This window comes from Melitaea cinxia, chromosome 11, assembly GCF_905220565.1.
Source record: "Melitaea cinxia chromosome 11, ilMelCinx1.1, whole genome shotgun sequence".
NCBI lineage: Eukaryota > Metazoa > Arthropoda > Insecta > Lepidoptera > Nymphalidae > Melitaea > Melitaea cinxia.
The window spans coordinates 3,294,441-3,312,490 of NC_059404.1; the positions used below are offsets into that span (position 1 = coordinate 3,294,441).

At 32.2% G+C, this 18,050-nt stretch overlaps 1 protein-coding gene and 1 long non-coding RNA gene across 5 annotated transcripts; both read left to right on the plus strand.

Annotated features, from left to right (window-relative positions):
• The first annotated feature begins 5,259 nt into the window (after positions 1-5,259).
• LOC123657722 lies at positions 5,260-13,374 on the plus strand. 3 transcript variants are annotated; one of them, XM_045593242.1, is made up of 4 exons: positions 5,260-5,287; positions 9,369-9,483; positions 11,090-11,248; positions 12,881-13,374. In XM_045593242.1, exons 3-4 carry the CDS (start codon positions 11,095-11,097, stop codon positions 13,252-13,254), a joined length of 528 nt encoding a protein of 175 aa, XP_045449198.1. In that variant the 5' UTR covers positions 5,260-5,287; positions 9,369-9,483; positions 11,090-11,094; the 3' UTR covers positions 13,255-13,374. The 3 variants fall into 3 exon arrangements, 1 of the variants encoding a protein (XP_045449198.1); XR_006743746.1 differs by lacking the exons at positions 5,260-5,287; positions 9,369-9,483 and adding an exon at positions 11,406-11,524 and having other exon boundaries at positions 10,878-11,302; XR_006743747.1 differs by lacking the exons at positions 5,260-5,287; positions 9,369-9,483 and adding an exon at positions 11,406-11,524 and having other exon boundaries at positions 10,878-11,302; positions 12,884-13,374.
• Positions 13,375-13,386: 12 nt separating this feature from the next.
• Positions 13,387-16,479, plus strand: LOC123657724. Of its 2 annotated transcripts, XR_006743749.1 has the most exons (3): positions 13,387-13,420; positions 15,668-15,897; positions 16,346-16,479. It is a non-coding gene; the product is annotated as an uncharacterized LOC123657724 (long non-coding RNA). The 2 variants fall into 2 exon arrangements; XR_006743748.1 differs by lacking the exon at positions 13,387-13,420 and having other exon boundaries at positions 15,252-15,897.
• Positions 16,480-18,050: the final 1,571 nt, after the last annotated feature.

An 18,050-nucleotide genomic window follows, 5' to 3' on the forward strand; every position in this document is an offset into this window, starting at 1 on the left:
ACTACAAAATAAAACTTGTTGATTTTTATACACGTACTATTTTTAAGTCGTATGACTAAATTGATCAGAGGTCAAAGCATTTGACCATATAAATATCTTAAAGAATATGTTCTTAAAGCATCTTCATCACATCTAAAAACAATCCTTTGTTCCAGTCCAGCTGATAACAACGAATAACGGCGGTCGGTACATAAAATACCGAAACCACTATTACACCAGATCACCGTACATCGAGCACAGGTGGAGATGTGTCAACACACGTCAGTGCTACGTCAGCCTGTACGTTGATGACTTCATGAATGTAACAAAACCGCCCAAGGATCACATGCATCCGCCCAAAATTTTCTGCAAGACAGAAGACGGGACCTATAAATTGATTAAGCGTCGTCGTAAATGGAAGGATATTCGATTAGTAAGGAAAACGGAGGAAAGTTGAAACTTGAGGAGTGTTTTTACATTGAAATCCATAAAAAAAGTTTTTTGTATTTAAACAAAAAAAAAAACACTCATCAGTTCTTACTAAAATTTTAATAATAATTCAGGACAAACCACCTTTCGAATAAAAAAAGAATCATCAAAATTGGTAAGCCTAATTAAAAGTTATATCGTAACACATAACAAAAACTGAAATGAAACTTTATTGAATTATTATCAAATCGTTATGACATAAACTGCCACTGTTCTTTTTACCAATAAAGAGTCAAGTTCAAGCCAACTGGCGACGCTGATTCAACTCTCCTCTTAACGAGGTAAGTTAAAACAGTGGTGTAGGAGAGTTAAATCATAGACCTAGAAGCAATTTGTTATTTAAAAAACACAGAGATTTGAAGGTATTATTATAATATAAATAAAATTAAGCTTAATTGGTAATGTCAGTCACATAATTATTGATCATTTATATCACTGCTGCGGTCTTCTATCTCACTAGCTTTTTTTTAGATATAAGCTATAAATAAATAAATAACACTATATTTATTTCTGTTTAATAAACAATGGAATTGTAACAATAAAATTTTAAAATAAATAAATCATTTGTTTTATCAGTAAGAATTTGTTATATGTATTTTAGTTTTTAGGTTATTTTTTTGGAGTTTACTCCTTAACAAACGATATAATTATGACGCGGTATCTGGAGAATTAGGGTGTAAAATCGTGTGAAATAATGAGACTCCAATGACGCTAAGAGTGATGCTGGAAAGTGACTGACTATGATACACTAAGGGATTTACAACGCTTTAAACTGGAGCTTGCTATATCCATATGGGTATATTTATATAGGTATATCTAATAGTAGATAAATTACGATACGAAAATCAAAAGTGATTTCAGAATTTTATTGTTTTAGTTAATATAATCTGATTGTGGATTTTTTCACTGAGGTAGGGCACAGCAGGAATTTCCTGCTCAAAATATGGAGCAGCCCGACTGGGGTAGTACCTCGACCTTACAGAAGTACAGCAAAATAATACTGTTTTCAAGCAGTATTGTGTTCCTGTTGGTGAGTAAGGTGACCAGAGCTCTTGGGGGGATTGGAGATTGGGTCGGCAACGCGCTTGCGATGCTTCTGGTGTTGCAGGTGTGTATAAGCTACGGTAATCGCTTACCATCAGGTGAACCGTACGCTTGTTTGCCGACCTAGTGACATAAAAAAAAATTATCTAATAACACATTTTAATTTATTAAATATCAAGGTAATCGTTTTTATGGAGTAAACTATAGTCGCGGATCGGAACTGACACACACTCTAATTTTTTTATTTTCGATTTTATAACTATTAGCTTTAAACTATTGCAAATCAATTTTAAAATTAAATTTATTTTAAGTATCTTACGGTAGTTATAATTTTGTGACAAAAAACTATAATTTAATAAAATAATTTACGTAAATACGTGTTATTTATTTGGGGCTTCAAATTAACTTGAACAACATCACGTATGTATACACAAAGGAAAACAATATTATTCTTCTCAAAGACATTAAAAGGATACAAACTATAAAAATTTTAGGTACCAACAGCTTTGCTCTTCGGTCTATTATTGTTTCTATGTCTAAGACGAAATAGTGATTTATTTTCGAATGGTCTGCAACTGACGTAAGTTTTTCATCTATACTACAAAATAATTATCTTTGTTATATGGATGGAAAGAGAGAATATCTATTTATAGTAACCTAGTTTAAACTTGTTAAAAACTTGAAAGTTATACATTTAGAATTCATCATGCTGATATCAATGTATTTTCAGCTTCATTGATAACATTACAAAATGGTAAAAGTCACTTACTGTACGGTGGTTATACCTACTACAAGCAGTACACTTATCGGCTTAAAAATAACATACGATGGACTTGCACGAGATACCCCAATTGCAAAGCTTATGTGTGCACAACTGAGAATCTTGAGATCAAAAGCCTCAAAAACGAACACCACCACGTGGCTCGACAACTACACGTCGACAGTACTGGAAAATACGTTAGACTTTAATGAGAATACGCTGAAATTCACTTTTATAATGGTGAAGGTATTACTGCCTTCATTTCTCTCTTTATTTCTTTGTTAATACTTTCAAAGTATATAAAATTAATATATTTTTATTATTGTTTTATTTATCTTCTTTTTTTATTATTGAGAGACCTTTGAACGCTTTTTCATAGAATTACTAAGCAGTTGAAGACAATTAGCGCTACAGTATTACAGTTGTAATGGTCTGGAATTTTAATAATGGATTAATACAAATACTTTAGACATGTAATATAATATTTGTTATCATTTACAGCGAACGTAATAAAGATGGCGACCGGAAAAACTTGGTTAGAATACAACAGTTTTACATTCTTTTTCCGGTACAGAGTGAAAATAGGAGAGAAGTGGGTCTGCACGTCCTACCCTCGCTGTCCTGCCTTCATATGCGTAGACCAGATGTACCGAATCTTAGTTGGCAACTGCGATCATAATCACGAACAACGAACGTTACACATGTGCCCTAATGGACGGTATGTTAATATAAAATTTCCAAAAGAAAAAGAAAGAGAAAAAAACCAGGTGTGTGTTGTATGAATGGGAGGTAGTTTTTTTTCCATCTGCATCTTCTTAATTACTTGTGGGCATAAGTAATTAAGAAGATGCAGATGAAATCTGAATAATAATGAATAGAATGAAAACGACATTGTCAGCAATATTGAGCATTTGTAGGAATAATTAACTTAATAAGCCATGAAACCTATTAATCAATTAATTAACATAATGTAGATAAATATTGAAAATTTAAATCATATCAAAATCCAATTAAGGAATTTTAGGTTGTTAAAGTTTTCAGTGGAAGAATGCAGTAATTGAGTCATAAAATCAAAACAAACCAATAATAACGTCATTCAAAAAAGCTTTCAAAGCACTTTAGAATATTACAATTAAAAATTTTAAAAGTAATTATTATTTTTAAAAGGAAAGCTACCACCGCTTCCGAAATAAAGATTCTGAAGACAAGAACCGGCAAGAAACTCCGCAGTTGTCTTTTAAAAATAATATAAAACTGTGTTTTAGTACAAAATCAGTAATATCTTGCATGAAATACTGCTTCAGTAAGTCACACATCTCTACCACTTATATAATCCTGCACTGAATAATAAGCTTTATCTATTAATTTATTTTTAATATATTTATTAAAAATAAATTGTAATCTTTATGTTGAGAAAATTCCAAAATTACTACTTTGTGCAGTCGGAAGCTTGGAGATACAATTTTGTTATTCCTTCTCGTGTTTACACTGCGATTATTACTATTTATTTCAAAACAATTAATATTCTGGTGAATATACATAATATTGTTATAAGTATGTTGCAATGCAATTGTTAATATGTTTACTTTTTGAAAGACATCCTGTAGGGAGACTCGAGCTCCAAGGTCGTAAATGCCGCGAATAGTCCTTTTTGCAAAATAAATACAGTCTCAATATCTGTAGCATTACCACACAGTAACAGGCCATAAGACATAACACTATGGAAAGAGCGAAAATATATTAAACGTACAGCAGCAACGTCGGTCAGTTATCGTACTTTTTTAACTGCGAATGCTGCGAAGCTGAGTCTACCATTCAAGGCTTACAAATGGGAATTCTATTTTGAGTCCAAATTTATCCCAAAAAAAACTGTAGTATCATTGACAATAAGCCTCTCGTTATTTATTTCAAAATTATAATTTGGATCTAAACGACGTAAGGCAACGAAAGTACAAAGCACTTGTTTTTTTGGCGTTCGAAAACATAGGCGATGCAGACGATCTTTTAATAGTAAGATTTAAAAAGTTGAGATTCAAAACTTTGTATCATCTCTAAAATAAGTGAATTAATGTTTTTATTGCCAAGATGAAAGCTTTTAATTAAAACGCTTCCTAAAAGTTCATATAATTCTGCAGTCAACGCCGATGGTCAGCGTACTCTAAAATCAGCCTAAGATTTTTTTATATTGATATGTTAACTGATTACAGAATTTTAATAGAATACAATATGTAAATCTCTTAGTTGTATTAAATATAAATCGATTTAAATGCTTAAATATTACCGTAAATGACTTTTATTTGAAAATAAGCAATACCTGAAATCGTGTGTGCGAGTGACAAAATAAAAGTAATATTCTAATTATAATTAAAAAGCAAAATTAATGTAGTATTTTTATATTTCCTCTAAGAAATTTGTCATAGGAAAATCTGTTGCTAACAACTATGGGCCAGAGTCGATGATTTTTGGGATAATAATTTAATGACGATTTAAGGTCGTAAGTTTAAGGGGTGAGGTTTTAAGGGTGGAAAATGGTCTGCCCTGATTTCCTGTAAAATTATGAAGCCTATCGAAAAAAGTTAAATGGAAAAATTGTAAGTAATAAAAATACATATAGCTCTTGCATTTACATTTTTTTACATTATTTTAGAACTTATGCGAAAAAAAAACATTGTTTTGTACTTATATTCCTCAAAAAAAATTAAATTAGTAAAAACTTACTTTTTTGTCACACTGTAACACAGTTTTCATTCCATTTTTTTTTTTTTTTTGTTTCCCTCTTAGATTAGATTAGTCGAACTAGTAGCTAAATTTTAAATTTTGCACCAAAAATGTATTCCATCCTAAATATGTTCTTAAAACTTATCACGTCTAAACACAATCATTTGTTCCAGTTGAAGTGATAACGACGATCCACGGCCGTCGGTATATAAAATACAGAAATCATTTCTACACGAGGACGCCGAACATCGAGAACAGGTGGAGATGTATCAACACACATCACTGCTACGTCAGTCTGTACGTTGACGACTTCATGAATATTGTAAAACCGCCTAGGGATCACACGCACCCGCCCAAATTGTTCTACATGACTAAGGATGGCACCTATAAATTGGCTAAGCGTCGTGCACCAAGGAATATTGTATTTTTTGCTTAGCTTATTACAATGAGGGTTGCAAACAAGCATAGGGCTCGACTGTGGTAAGCCGTTACCGTAACCTATATTAACCTGCAACGCACGAAATATCTCACGTCGCTGATCTTGGCCCCGACCCGCCCCAAGAACGCTTTAGTCACCATATAACACCACTACCTGACTACAGTATTACTTAGCTGTGATCTTCAGTAAGATCTGGACCCAGAAACCTAAGCTATGCTGTGCTAGCTATATTAACGTGTAACATATTAACGTTGTCCATCGTATTAAAATGTGAAAAGAGATGCTTTGTCTATAACCATGTCATAGCTGTTCTAGAACTCATCTTTCAGTTTTGTTGAACTATGGTTTTAGCTATCGTGAAAATTTAAAAATCTATAATGAAATCGGCAGCTTTCTAAGTTTACTTATAGTAAGAAGATATTACAAATTATTAAATTCTATACTGTGAGTTATATCTATAATCTATACACGTTAAGAAAATAGTGAGTCATCGCTTAGCCACGCCTTTAGACCAATTAATTCATAGTAAATCGACTCCTATCTGAATGGCTTACTTCATCTGGGCAATTTGAACTTGGCATTCTTTACTATGATTTAATTGGTTGTGGCTAAGCTAAGTAGCTGCTATGACTCTATTTTTTTCTTTCACTTTTTTGTTCGGTACAATAAACGTAAAATATAACTGTTGATTGTTAAAATTATTTATTTAATCTAAGGTTTAATTTTTAGGTACGATAAAATAAATAAGTTACATTATAGGTATTAATTGTCTAAATCATAACTGTGCAATAAATAAATAAATTGTTTTTTGAGGAAAAAAGAAAATTAAATTTTTATTTGTTCCGTAGATTATGGGCTATAATTATTTAAGTGAATATTTTAATTTGAGTTTCAGTTTTACGATTAATCCATAATGGTTTCTTTCGGTGGGTACAATCTAAACAGTTATGATAGATTGTTGGTGTCTGAATAACTAGCTGTATCCTGCGCGCGTTGCTACGTTTTTTATTTTATTTCATTTGGTCGTATCAACTGAGAAACCTTTGTGAACTCATGCACAAAACTTTGCAAAATATCATGACATGATCAAATGCAAAGTTTACGATTCTATAAAGGACATACAGGCAAACATTCATTTTAAATATATAGATAAATATATCACGTGCTGTTTCTTCTTCGTTTATATGCAAATAATTTACAGTTATACCGTAATTTTGGTCTGACTGAGTTGCATGAGACTATAGAACATCTGAACAAAGACCTTCCTGCAATAATACCCCATTTCTTCGAACTTCTCGTACACTTTTTGACTATATTACTCTATTACTATTTATTATTCTATTAGTCTATTATTTATTATATTATTCTATTCTCTCCGAAATTGGCGTTTGGATGCTCTATATAGGTTTGAAACATAAAATGTAGCTGTGGATTTTTGTACAAATAAATAAATAAATTAATTTATTACTCTTGCACTACTGTGCCTCGCGGTAAAATTATCTATCACTACCATGGGTAGGCGAGATCTCTTTTAAAGAATAACCTTTTGGTGACTAATAAATATCTTACTGTAGCTACAAGTTTATGAAAAAAAAAATATGTAAATAAATAGATGGTTTACTAGAATATGTGTTATTTATTTTATAGATATTAAATCAGTTTGAACAGCATCACGGATTTATCTAGAGAGCCAACAAGATAAATGTTGCGATACAATATGAAAGACATGGAGTGTGTAAATGTTATAAACAACATTGTTTTTAGACATTTCAAAAACAAAGAATTTTTCTTTATCTATACTGCAAAATAATTCTCTGTGATATAAATGGAAAGAGATCATGCCTTACTATAGCAACTAAGTTCAAGTTATCCGTTTATGATTCATACTATTAATTTGTAATTTTTTTCAGCATTATTGATAACATTACAGAACGGTAAAAGTCAGTTACTGTACAAAGGTTATACCTACTACAAACACTACACTTCTCGGCTCCAAAGCTCCATACGATGGACTTGCACGAGATACCCCAAGTGCAAGGCTTACGTGTACACAACTGAGAGTCTTGAGATAAAAAGCGTCATTAACGAACACTATCACCTGGCTCGACAACTACACATCAACAATGATGGAAAATACATTAAACTTTAATGAAGAATACACTGAAGTGTACTTGTACTGGTGATAGTGGAACTGGATGCGTACTTGAAGTAGCGTCTTTATTTTCGTTACTTATCGGGTTGGTCAGGGAACGTTAGTACCTGTAGCGACATCAATCTCGCAACATATGAATTAAGGACTGACGTATCCTACATCGCGATATTAAAAAGTTATCCGAAGATAAAAAATATATACAAGAACCCGACACCAACCAGACACACCACCCGTCCGGTCGGAGGATCCTCCCTTTTCAGTGGTGGATAAGGAATGTTACACCCTATTCCATCACACCCCCCCAAATACCTTTTGTGTACTTTAAAATTCGGTTCCTATATTCCACCATAACGTTAACGATTCGTTTTTTTTTTCACTGAAATGAACGGTTTCGAATGTGTCGTATTCGAAGTTGAACAGTTCGTGACACAGTATATTTTTTGGATACAGGAACAGGGTTTACATTAGCAATGGCTACACGGAGCCAACACACGACGTATACGGCCGCCGAGCCGTCACTACGCATTATTCAGAACGCTTCATAAAATATCATACATTTAGGGCGACCAAAACAAATCGTTTTAAATATAGAAAAAGGTTTTCAGTACATAGTTCTGTACGCACAACTTACAATTATTATAATTATTTCTGTATGTTACAATTTATTCGTGTTATTAGTAAATAAAGTTTATAACTTTTATATCGTCTATATACTATAGAGTAAAGTTATTAAAACAATAAATGTATATTATTATGTACTTATAAATAAAATAGGATAGACAATCGCTTACGCCTAAATGTCTACATTTTTTATTTCAATATCGAACTGCCAAAGTTGTGTTTGAGATGAATAAAAATTTAATTGTATAAATTTTCTAAGAAATTTAAATTTCTAATAATACGATACGATTCAGCGTGTAACTTCCAAACAACTGCTGGGCATTGGTCTCTTTATTCATGTGTGAGAAGGATCCACCACGCTGCTCCTCCGCGTTGGTAACGATCGCTATCAGCGTATATGATAAGAACCGGGACGGACGGCTCAACGTGCTCTCCGAGGCACAGTGGGGAGACCCACAAGGATAGACGTCTAAACCAAAAAGAAGTATTTGTATATATTACAAATGTCCATCCCGAACGGGAACCGGGCCCGCAAACGTTGTATTATATTTATGTTTATATTCAGACATTAAGTATCTATTATATTAAAAATGTAAAAAATTATGAAAATTAAATAATCCGAATTCTAGATTTTAGAAGATATTTGGTGTCATAATGATGTGAATGTCGTATCTGTGATTGTGAATAATTTTTCGCCTATTATCTTGTCTCATCTCTTTTTTTTGTCGATAATAAAATACCTAGCGTATATGTATCGTATGTTTTAATCTCTTCAGATACCAACAAATTGGGCGAGTATCTAACGTGTTTAGATTATTGGTTACGAGTGTGCAGTATGTACAGTGGCTAGCAAAAGTTTTGGGTCACCCTTGAATTTTTTCACAAATTCATTAGTATTATTACACATGTTTGGGACCGTTAAATCAATAAAAGTCGACAGAATTTTCTCGAAATAAAATTATATAAAGCACTATTTTTTTATTTTAAACTAGTGACCCATCTGACTTCGCATGCTTAGTGTAATGATCTTATCGACAGCGTGGAATGAGACCCGCTCTTGGAATAATTCCTGAGATATACATTTAAATTATTTCGTATAAAGGATTGTCATAATGTGCATGAGATTTTCTGTTAGATATAATAATACCTACTGTTTTTTTTTTCAGGTAAAATGATAACAATGCAAAACGGTAAACGTCAAATGATCTTCAGGAGACACACTTATTTCAAGCTCTACTGTACAAGAGATAAGACTCGCTGGGGTTGCACTAAATATCCGAGGTGCAAGGCGTATTTATTAGCAAACGATAATTTGATAATACACAGTGTACACAACCAACATAATCACGGTGAACAAAAACTTCACAAGGCTAAAGGTGGAATTTATATAAAAGTTTAAAAGACTGAGGGCTGGTTTAGCCGGTTATGGGTGAGGTTTACCCTACATATTAGTTACAAATATATTACAAACAGCAGGAGGTAGCATAGGAGGACCTATGTTTTGTTGGATGCTTCTCCTGAATTAAGAACAAATTTTAGATTCACATTTGCGAATCGAAATATCTCATAAATACGATTTTGAATTCGATAGTGAAAAATAATAAAAGATAACAAAGTGTGTGTGTGTGTGTGTGTGTGTGTGTGTGTATTCTCTCACGGCAGAAGCGAAACTTTTGAGAAGTAGCTTAAGAGAGGTTTTATTTCACCGAGATGATGTATTATATCTCATTCTCTCCTATACATTTATTGCGTTTGTTTCTTTATCGTAACCCATTTTCGTTTCATCGAGTTCCACATCACAACGATTTTAAAGAAGTTTCACTCCAAAACTTTTATCAGCTTGACACCGCCGTCTGAACAAATACCGTTATCCACAACTGACGAAACCGACTCTGAAGTTAATAAAAGAAGTAAAGGTGATTCGTGACTTCGATCGAATGTTATGATAAAATTGATTTAAAAGAAAAACAACTAAATTTGTGCATTTATGTTTAACTATGTTTTTGTCTGACATTTTGATTGATTTTAAGTAAGTATTCAAATTTAATTTTTGTATTGAATATTTTGTTTCTCTTTCACATTTTACTAATTAATAAAAAAGAATGTCAAAATAGAAAAAATGACAAAGCAGTTTTTATTTAAACTAACTTGTCTGATCTTGCGAATTCTGTGGCTTTATTAGTCCTTAAGTTATTCTATTGTTTTCTTGTCAGTTTTGGTAATTTTTCATTCCATAAAAATATTCTACAAAATATACCTTAAATAAAGATGAGTGGAACTTAAGGAAAGTAAAATAAATTAACTAACTAAACTTAAATAAAGATGAATGAAATCTTGAAAGTAACTGCGTGACCAAGGGAAATATGAACTTTTTATATAGGTATAAAAATAACTCGCCGAAATGAATGATGTTAATAATTTCCGAACCGCTTCACCAAAATGGATATATTTTTTTTTTTTGTCTTCGTTCGTGTCAGAACAAGATTTGTATAATGGAATATTCAGAAAAAAAGTCGATATATTGAGGAAAAAAATTTTGTTCGCTGGGTTCTCTAGTTTACAATTTTTTTTTATTATTATCATTTAAATTCATTTTACATGAAAAAATTACAGTAATATACTCCAAAAATACCAGAGATTTGTCCTGAGTTAAGTTTGAATACATTTCATTTAGGCAATTAAAAATAACGTGGGTAGTTCTACAAACTAAAGTAAGTATCTTTTAATTCGGTGTAAATGCATACGCAGGGAAGGCGATCGAGGCGCAAAAGCGGTTTGTTACAAACAGTCACAGAATGTTCAGATAATACGACTCCAATTAATTTCTTTTCTTTTTTATATATACGTATATAGAAGATAAATAATAGTTTTTTTGTTTCCTTTTCAGCTACAATGATAACCTTACACAACGGCAAACGTCAGTTGATGTTCAAGAATCACTTATACTTGAAGTTATACTGCACCCGCGATTTGATTCGATGGCGTTGTACAAAGCATCCAAAATGCAAGGCGTGTGTGGTGACGAATGAAAATTTAATAGTCCAAAGTACGCACAATGAGCACAGTCATAGCGTCCAACAGCTATATGTAACTAAGTATGGTACATATTTAAAAGTTAAGACGTGATAGAAAATTTACAGTATTGTTTTATTGCCTAATTTTCAACGACAAAAGTTATTTAACGTTTTATGTTTGAATCGTAGATCCTGAAATTGACATGTTGCTTCATAAAAAAAAGCTTCATTATATAGAACGAGTAACGAACCGTTACAAATATTTCTATTTTTATTTCCTCAATGATGGAAGGATTTTAGTGCTTCCCGTAAGTTTTGCTTTTTGTTAATTATATAATAATTATATTAGAAACTAGTTGTGCCTTCGTTGTGACTTCATTGGCGTGGAATTTAACAAAAAAGTTATTTTCCAGTTCGCAGAGCTATAAAATAAATAAATTTCTAAAATAAAAGTAGCATAAGTTACTCCTTATTACATCAGCTATCTGCCAGTGCCGACTGCCGACAAAATCGGTCCAGCTGTTTTAGAAATTAGCCCGAACACACAGACAGACAAAAATTGTAAAAAATGATATGTATTTGCTAAAAAGCGGTCATTTACATATTACAAACAGACACTTCAATTTGATTTATTTGTATAAGATAATTAATGTAATTTAAATACCTTGACAAATATTATACAATAATATGATACAAAAAAAAAAAAACAATTCAATTGGTTACAACAATTTAAATACAACAATTTTAGTCAAAAAACTGTAATGAAATGACGCTAGAAATAAAAGGCTTTTCTATTTTATTTTTGTTTTTATTTTATTTATCTTACGGATCCGGTATCGGTCGATGGTACCCTTCTCGAAGTTGTTCAGGATTATATTTACCTAGGCCATACTATCCAACTAGGCCGCAACAACTTCGAGAAGGAGGCCGATAGGAGGATTCGGTTGGGCTGGGCGGCGTTTGGCAGGCTCCGTCGAGTCTTCACTTCGAGGATTCCGCAATGCTTGAAGACAAAAGTTTTCGAGCAATGCGTCCTGCCTGTGTTAACATACGGAGCCGAGACGTGGACACTGACCAAGGGACTGGTCCACAAGTTTAAAGTCGCTCAACGTGCAATGGAACGGGCTATGCTTGGGGTCTCTCTCAAAGACAGGATTAGAAATGAGACTATCCGCGAGAGAACGAAAGTAACCGACATAGCCCACAGAATTAGCAAGTTGAAGTGGCAGTGGGCTGGTCATCTGTGTCGCAGGACCGATGGCCGTTGGAGTAGACGGGTCCTAGAGTGGAGACCGCGTCTTGGCAAACGCAGTGTGGGACGTCCTCCGGCCCGTTGGACCGACGATCTACGTAAGATTGCCGGTGTAGGCTGGATGAGGATTGCGGAAGACCGGGATGTGTGGCGCGAACTTGGGGAGGCCTATGTCCAGCAGTGGACTGCGATAGGCTGAAGTGTGAGTGGTGAGTGATCTTACAGACCCTGCAATATTCTGATTATACCTATCCTACGATTCTTATGTTAACTTATGCCCTGACTTAGAATTCTGTAAATAAATTCCTTTAATAACTAAATTAACTACTTTACCCTGTGACCTTTTTAGTGTTGAATTATATATATATTGTTGCAGTATATTTGAGCTTTAAATATAATGTTTTGTTTCCAGAAGAAGTGACAAAACCAAAAAAGGGACAAACGAAAGAAGAAATATCAGAAAAAATAAAGAACGACCCTCAGAAATTAGCGGCTGAAAAAGAAAAAAGAAAGCGAATGTATAAAAAACTGATAGAATCTGGCAGAAAAGAACTAATATCTGAAATTTTGGAGTGTGAAAAAATCCAAGCTCGCGAAAAATGCAGGGTATACTCAGAAAGTGACTACAAAAACAATAAGTTAAAGATTAACCTAATGAATAATTTTATTAGAGAAAATACCCTGTCTAATTTTAACAATAACCGTTTGGGTTTTAGCCTCTTAGATTCCGTAATCTCAGCAAATCTTGATATAAATGACCCTCAACCATTGTCGCCAACGCCATAGCCAAGATTTAAATCAGCACGAGAACGATAATAATGTATCTTTCAATTTTTGACAACTTATTATTATTATTATTGGGCTTAATGGCTTTCAGTTAGGTGTATGAGGATAAATTTTTTACGGATGAAACGGCAACGTTTTTGTCGAACAACAGTTAATGTTGTTTTTGGTAGGTAGAGCCACCTAGCGTGTTCTATAGAAACTGCAAATGTAGGTTTAAAGAACTTTATTTTCTCAAGAACATTACAGTTCACTTATGAGTATTGTACATATAGATACTTTATTAAATATGTAACAAACAGTTCGACCGTATTTGTTTAAATAGGTAATGACTCAAAAAAGGGAAAGGTAGCAATAAAGAATCATGTTTACTTATTTGTTTACTACGAGTATTATGAATCATATTGTGAACACGGTTTAGTTTGTCTTTTTGTTTGATTGAAGGTAGTTGATAAATTAATGTGAATGTTTATGAGGGATTTTTTTTTGTTGTGATTGTATAGGTATATATATATTTTTGTTTATTTGTTATATTTATTCATTTGTGTTTTATGTTTATTTATCCATTACATTTTAAGTATAATTTTTTTTTTTTTAAATTTTTTTTATTATTATTTTTATTTTTTTTTATTTTTTTTTATTTATTCATTTATGCTTTATGTTTATTTATACACATTATGTTTCAAGTATATATTTTTTTAATTTACTTTTGTATGTAGAAAGGTTTTCACATATTTTTATTTCATTTGGTAGTTTATTGTACCTCATGACACCATCATATAAAATGTTTCTTTTACCGTACCCTGTTCTTGGTGTAATGAGTTTCAGTTTGTGTGTATTTCTTAAGTTGTGTGTATACTCGCGTTTGATAAAAGCTGTCTGCATGCGGATGTGTCCAGATAAAATTTTTTTTATTAACATGCATATGTTTACAGTGTAAATTTGCTCAAGGTTATGTATTTTAGTGGTTTTGTATACCATAGTTATGCATTAATATATGTTATTGCATTAATAGTATTACATTGCAAACTAACTAGATGGCGCTAGAACGGAAATCTAAAACCTTAGATTTGTATAAATATAAAGGAGACTTAATATTAGTTTTCCAAAGAAGTTTCACCTCACCTTTAATTTGCGTAGGATTATTTTACTACCGACTTAAAAAGGAGGAGTTTCTCAATTCCACTGTTTTTCTTTGTGTTACCTCGTAACTTCTTACTTAGTAAGACGATTTCGATGATAATTATATTAATCAAAAACTAATGCTTGTCGTGTGGTCATATTTAATTTTTTTTTTTTTTGAGATTGAATTAGCACTTATTGAGTTATTTCTAATTATACTCATTTATTTGACTATTTTTTCGTCTACCTACGTTGTACTTGTCCATGTAATTGAAGTCGGTTTTATTTTGTTTGCAAGCAATCACAATTACTACTCTTTTATTTTTGCTAGGATGTACTTATTTCTTGAAAATGTTATTTTAATGCGATTTTGACGTTAATTATATTATCTAATTAACTAGCTTACCCCGTAAACGTTGTTTTGCCATATATTTTATTAACCTCCCTCAATCCCCCGCCCCCTATAACTTAGGGTAATGAAAAATAGATGTTATTCGATTCTCAGTCCTACCCAATATCCACACAAATTTTCATGAGAATCGATCAAGCCGTTTCGGAAGAGTTTAACTACAAACATCGCGACACGAGAATTTTACATATTAGATTATTGAATAAATATTAGGTAGAAGTAAAAAGTGCAATGCAGATTTACTCGCTCTAATTTCTAATACTGCATTGCACTTCAAAAATGCCTATGCTGCTAGCTTATCATTATTACCAATCAGAACTGAACTTGGATTACTTGTGACACACCACGATCGTTCTAGAGTCCAAAGTTTGGGCTCACACCTCTCACGCTAAGCACTTGAACATCTGTACCTTCCACCAGCTGACATACTGTCAATTAAATCAACATGTTGGCTTGAAGAAGCTTTATCAAGTTGGCTCCACCATTAAGCCAGTGCTATAACTCATAATAATGTCAGGGAAGTACTCGAGAACAAGAGAACGAAAGTAGACGTGCTTTCTGCCCACCACTATTTCTTTATTTTTTTAACTTTTTTTTATTTGGATCAGTCAGCCATGTTTCAGTCCATATAAAAAAATAATAATATCCGTGGTGTGTTTGAACACCCACGGAACATCTTTGCAGAAAATGAGAATTTATAAACAGGAAGTTTTATGTAACTTCTTCGTATGTATTATAAATTATCATTCATCATGTAATTTTGTTTATGTATGCACACTACTTATGTTTTCTATTCGATCTAATCTGAATATCGCCTTTTCAGCAATTTTAATTTAACCGTGTACCTTAGTGTATTTATATTATAAAACATAACATATTTAACAGGTAAAATAATAACATTGGAAAATGGCAAACAACCGATGTTGTACGAAGGATATACGTATTTCAAGCATTACAAGGTTCGTGATTTATTTCACTGGAGTTGCACGAGATTCGGAAAGTGTAAAGCTTTTGTGTTAGCTGGGGACGAAGATTTGACGATACACAGCGTACATAATGAACACAATCATGGTGTCCAGAACTTTTACGTTAATAGCGCTGGAAAGTATATTAAGGTTAGAAATCATTAAGCATTTATCGAATTAAATACGCGTATACGTTAGACATCGAAGAAATAGTCAAAAACTTAAGTTAAGTTTTTGGGTGCCATATTCAGAAAACGAGCAGATTAGAACGAGCAGAAGTTCAAAATTTAACGGTTCGTGATCAAAAGATATGTTTCTAAAGTGAAATATGCGTGTAAATAAATCTGAAAATGATAGATCAAAAACTAAATAAGCCTAATCATAAAAATATAGGATCAAGCTTTGATATCATATACCAAATTGTAAAATGCAACGAAATGATGGATTTGACAACTACAAAGTTTGATAATACTGCTTTAATTTAATTTATTATTCACTTATCGAATATATATGTATAGCACGCCTACGAGACGTTTGTTTAGGTATGTGTAACTTTTAATTATGTTTATATAATTTTATGTTTGTTTATTTTTCGTAGTGTTGAAGCTTCAGGTTCAACTTCGCTTCACGACACAATTGACTTTATATTTGGTCAGGCGTCAACTGATCAAATTAGTGACGGTGAACATAGAATTAATTTCAATATACTGCTGGCACTGCTCATAGTAAGAACTCAGTCTTTTATTTTTATTTCCTTCAATCCATGATTTTTAAAACCCCCTGCACGAAGAAGCCTAAAAAAGCCTAAAAAAGTCTGTGGAAATTTTGGGAATTCAAGAAATATTACCTGGAACTAATTTAAACAATTGAGAACAAAGAAATCTGCACTTTGGATGGAATGAGTGGCCTAGACGTTAGTGCTTAGAATTAATAATATTACGGTATAACACCCTTCACCCCAGCACTCTTAATAAAGGTAAAATTTTAGTTATAAGAAATAAAAGGCAGTATAAGGTCAGTAACTGATTTTGTAATTTTTTTATTGCATATTTTCACTTATGTATTAGCTACTAACAATTAATAAGGTTTTTAATATATATTTTTTACAATTATAATTAGGCTAATTAAATAGTTATTGTATATCATAGTTAACAGTACTTAATTAAGGCAGTGTAGTAATCTTAGTATTAGTTTAGTTAAATATTTTAATTTCATACAATACTTTTTTTTTCATTTTAAGGCTTATTTTAAGTTTTTTACAACCTTTTTGCAAATAATCAAATTAGTTACTGAAATATTTACCTACATACAACAACAAAAAAATTATACATCTACTTGCAGTGCTTAAATTTTGAATTTTTTACTTTGTATTATATTCATTACACACACTGTATAGTGATTTATTATTAAAAATCTGTTTGATTGTATTATATTCATTTAATTCATTTAGTATCCATTTTTTTAAATAAAACAATTTAAAATATTTGTTACATTGTGTAGTGATTGAGTGTTATAAAATTTCAGTTTGACTTCACTCGTTTTCAAAAATGACCGATATAAAAGAGCTTTAAAAGAAGCGAGGCAGTTGTAAAGTAGATTCACTGCATTCGGAACCTATTTATATCTACTAAATGATTCTGAATTAACCCCTTATCAGGTAATGGAGTTATATTACGTGTCGGTAAATCAGAGAATTTATATGACGATTTTAATGAAATTCAACAACAATTAGATTTTTTTTCATGAACTTTAATAATATGAACAATTAAAATGTGTATGTGATAATATTGAAGCCGAATCTATTGAGAGGTCTACTATATAATCGCAATATTACAAAATCAAAAATTGCGATCTAGTGGGTACATCGTTCCATAGCGTAATTGGCTAGAGCGCCGACACGGTCAGTCGGAGACGCGGGTTCGATCCCCGCTGGAGAGGTCAATTTTTGATATGATATTCAAAAATGTTTAGAATTCCTAATGTGTGGGTAACACAAAAATAAAATTGTACATATTAAAAATAGCATGGTGTCGTCACCTGTCAAAGATTTTCATTGTAATATGAAACTTTGAATACTTACGGGTCTCTGTAAAGAACTCACTATAGAAGGCGCCACGATTCGCTTAAACCGAAAATAAAAATCATCATATCAAAAATTTCGATCTAGCGGGTACATCGTTCCATAGCTTAATTGGCTAGAGCGCCGACACGGTCAGTCGGAGACGCGGGTTCGATCCACGCTGGAGCGGTCAATTTTTGATATGATATTCAAAAATGTTTAGAATTCCTAATGTGTGGGTAAC

Excerpts from the sequence above, each read along its gene's own strand:
- LOC123657722 (XM_045593242.1), top strand. The coding sequence starts at position 11,095 with ATGATAACCTTACACAACGGCAAACGTCAGTTGATGTTCAAGAATCAC. Across the intron at positions 11,249-12,880 it reads TGAAAATTTAATAGTCCAAA|AAGAAGTGACAAAACCAAAA; the intron begins GTACGCACAATG and ends TTTTGTTTCCAG.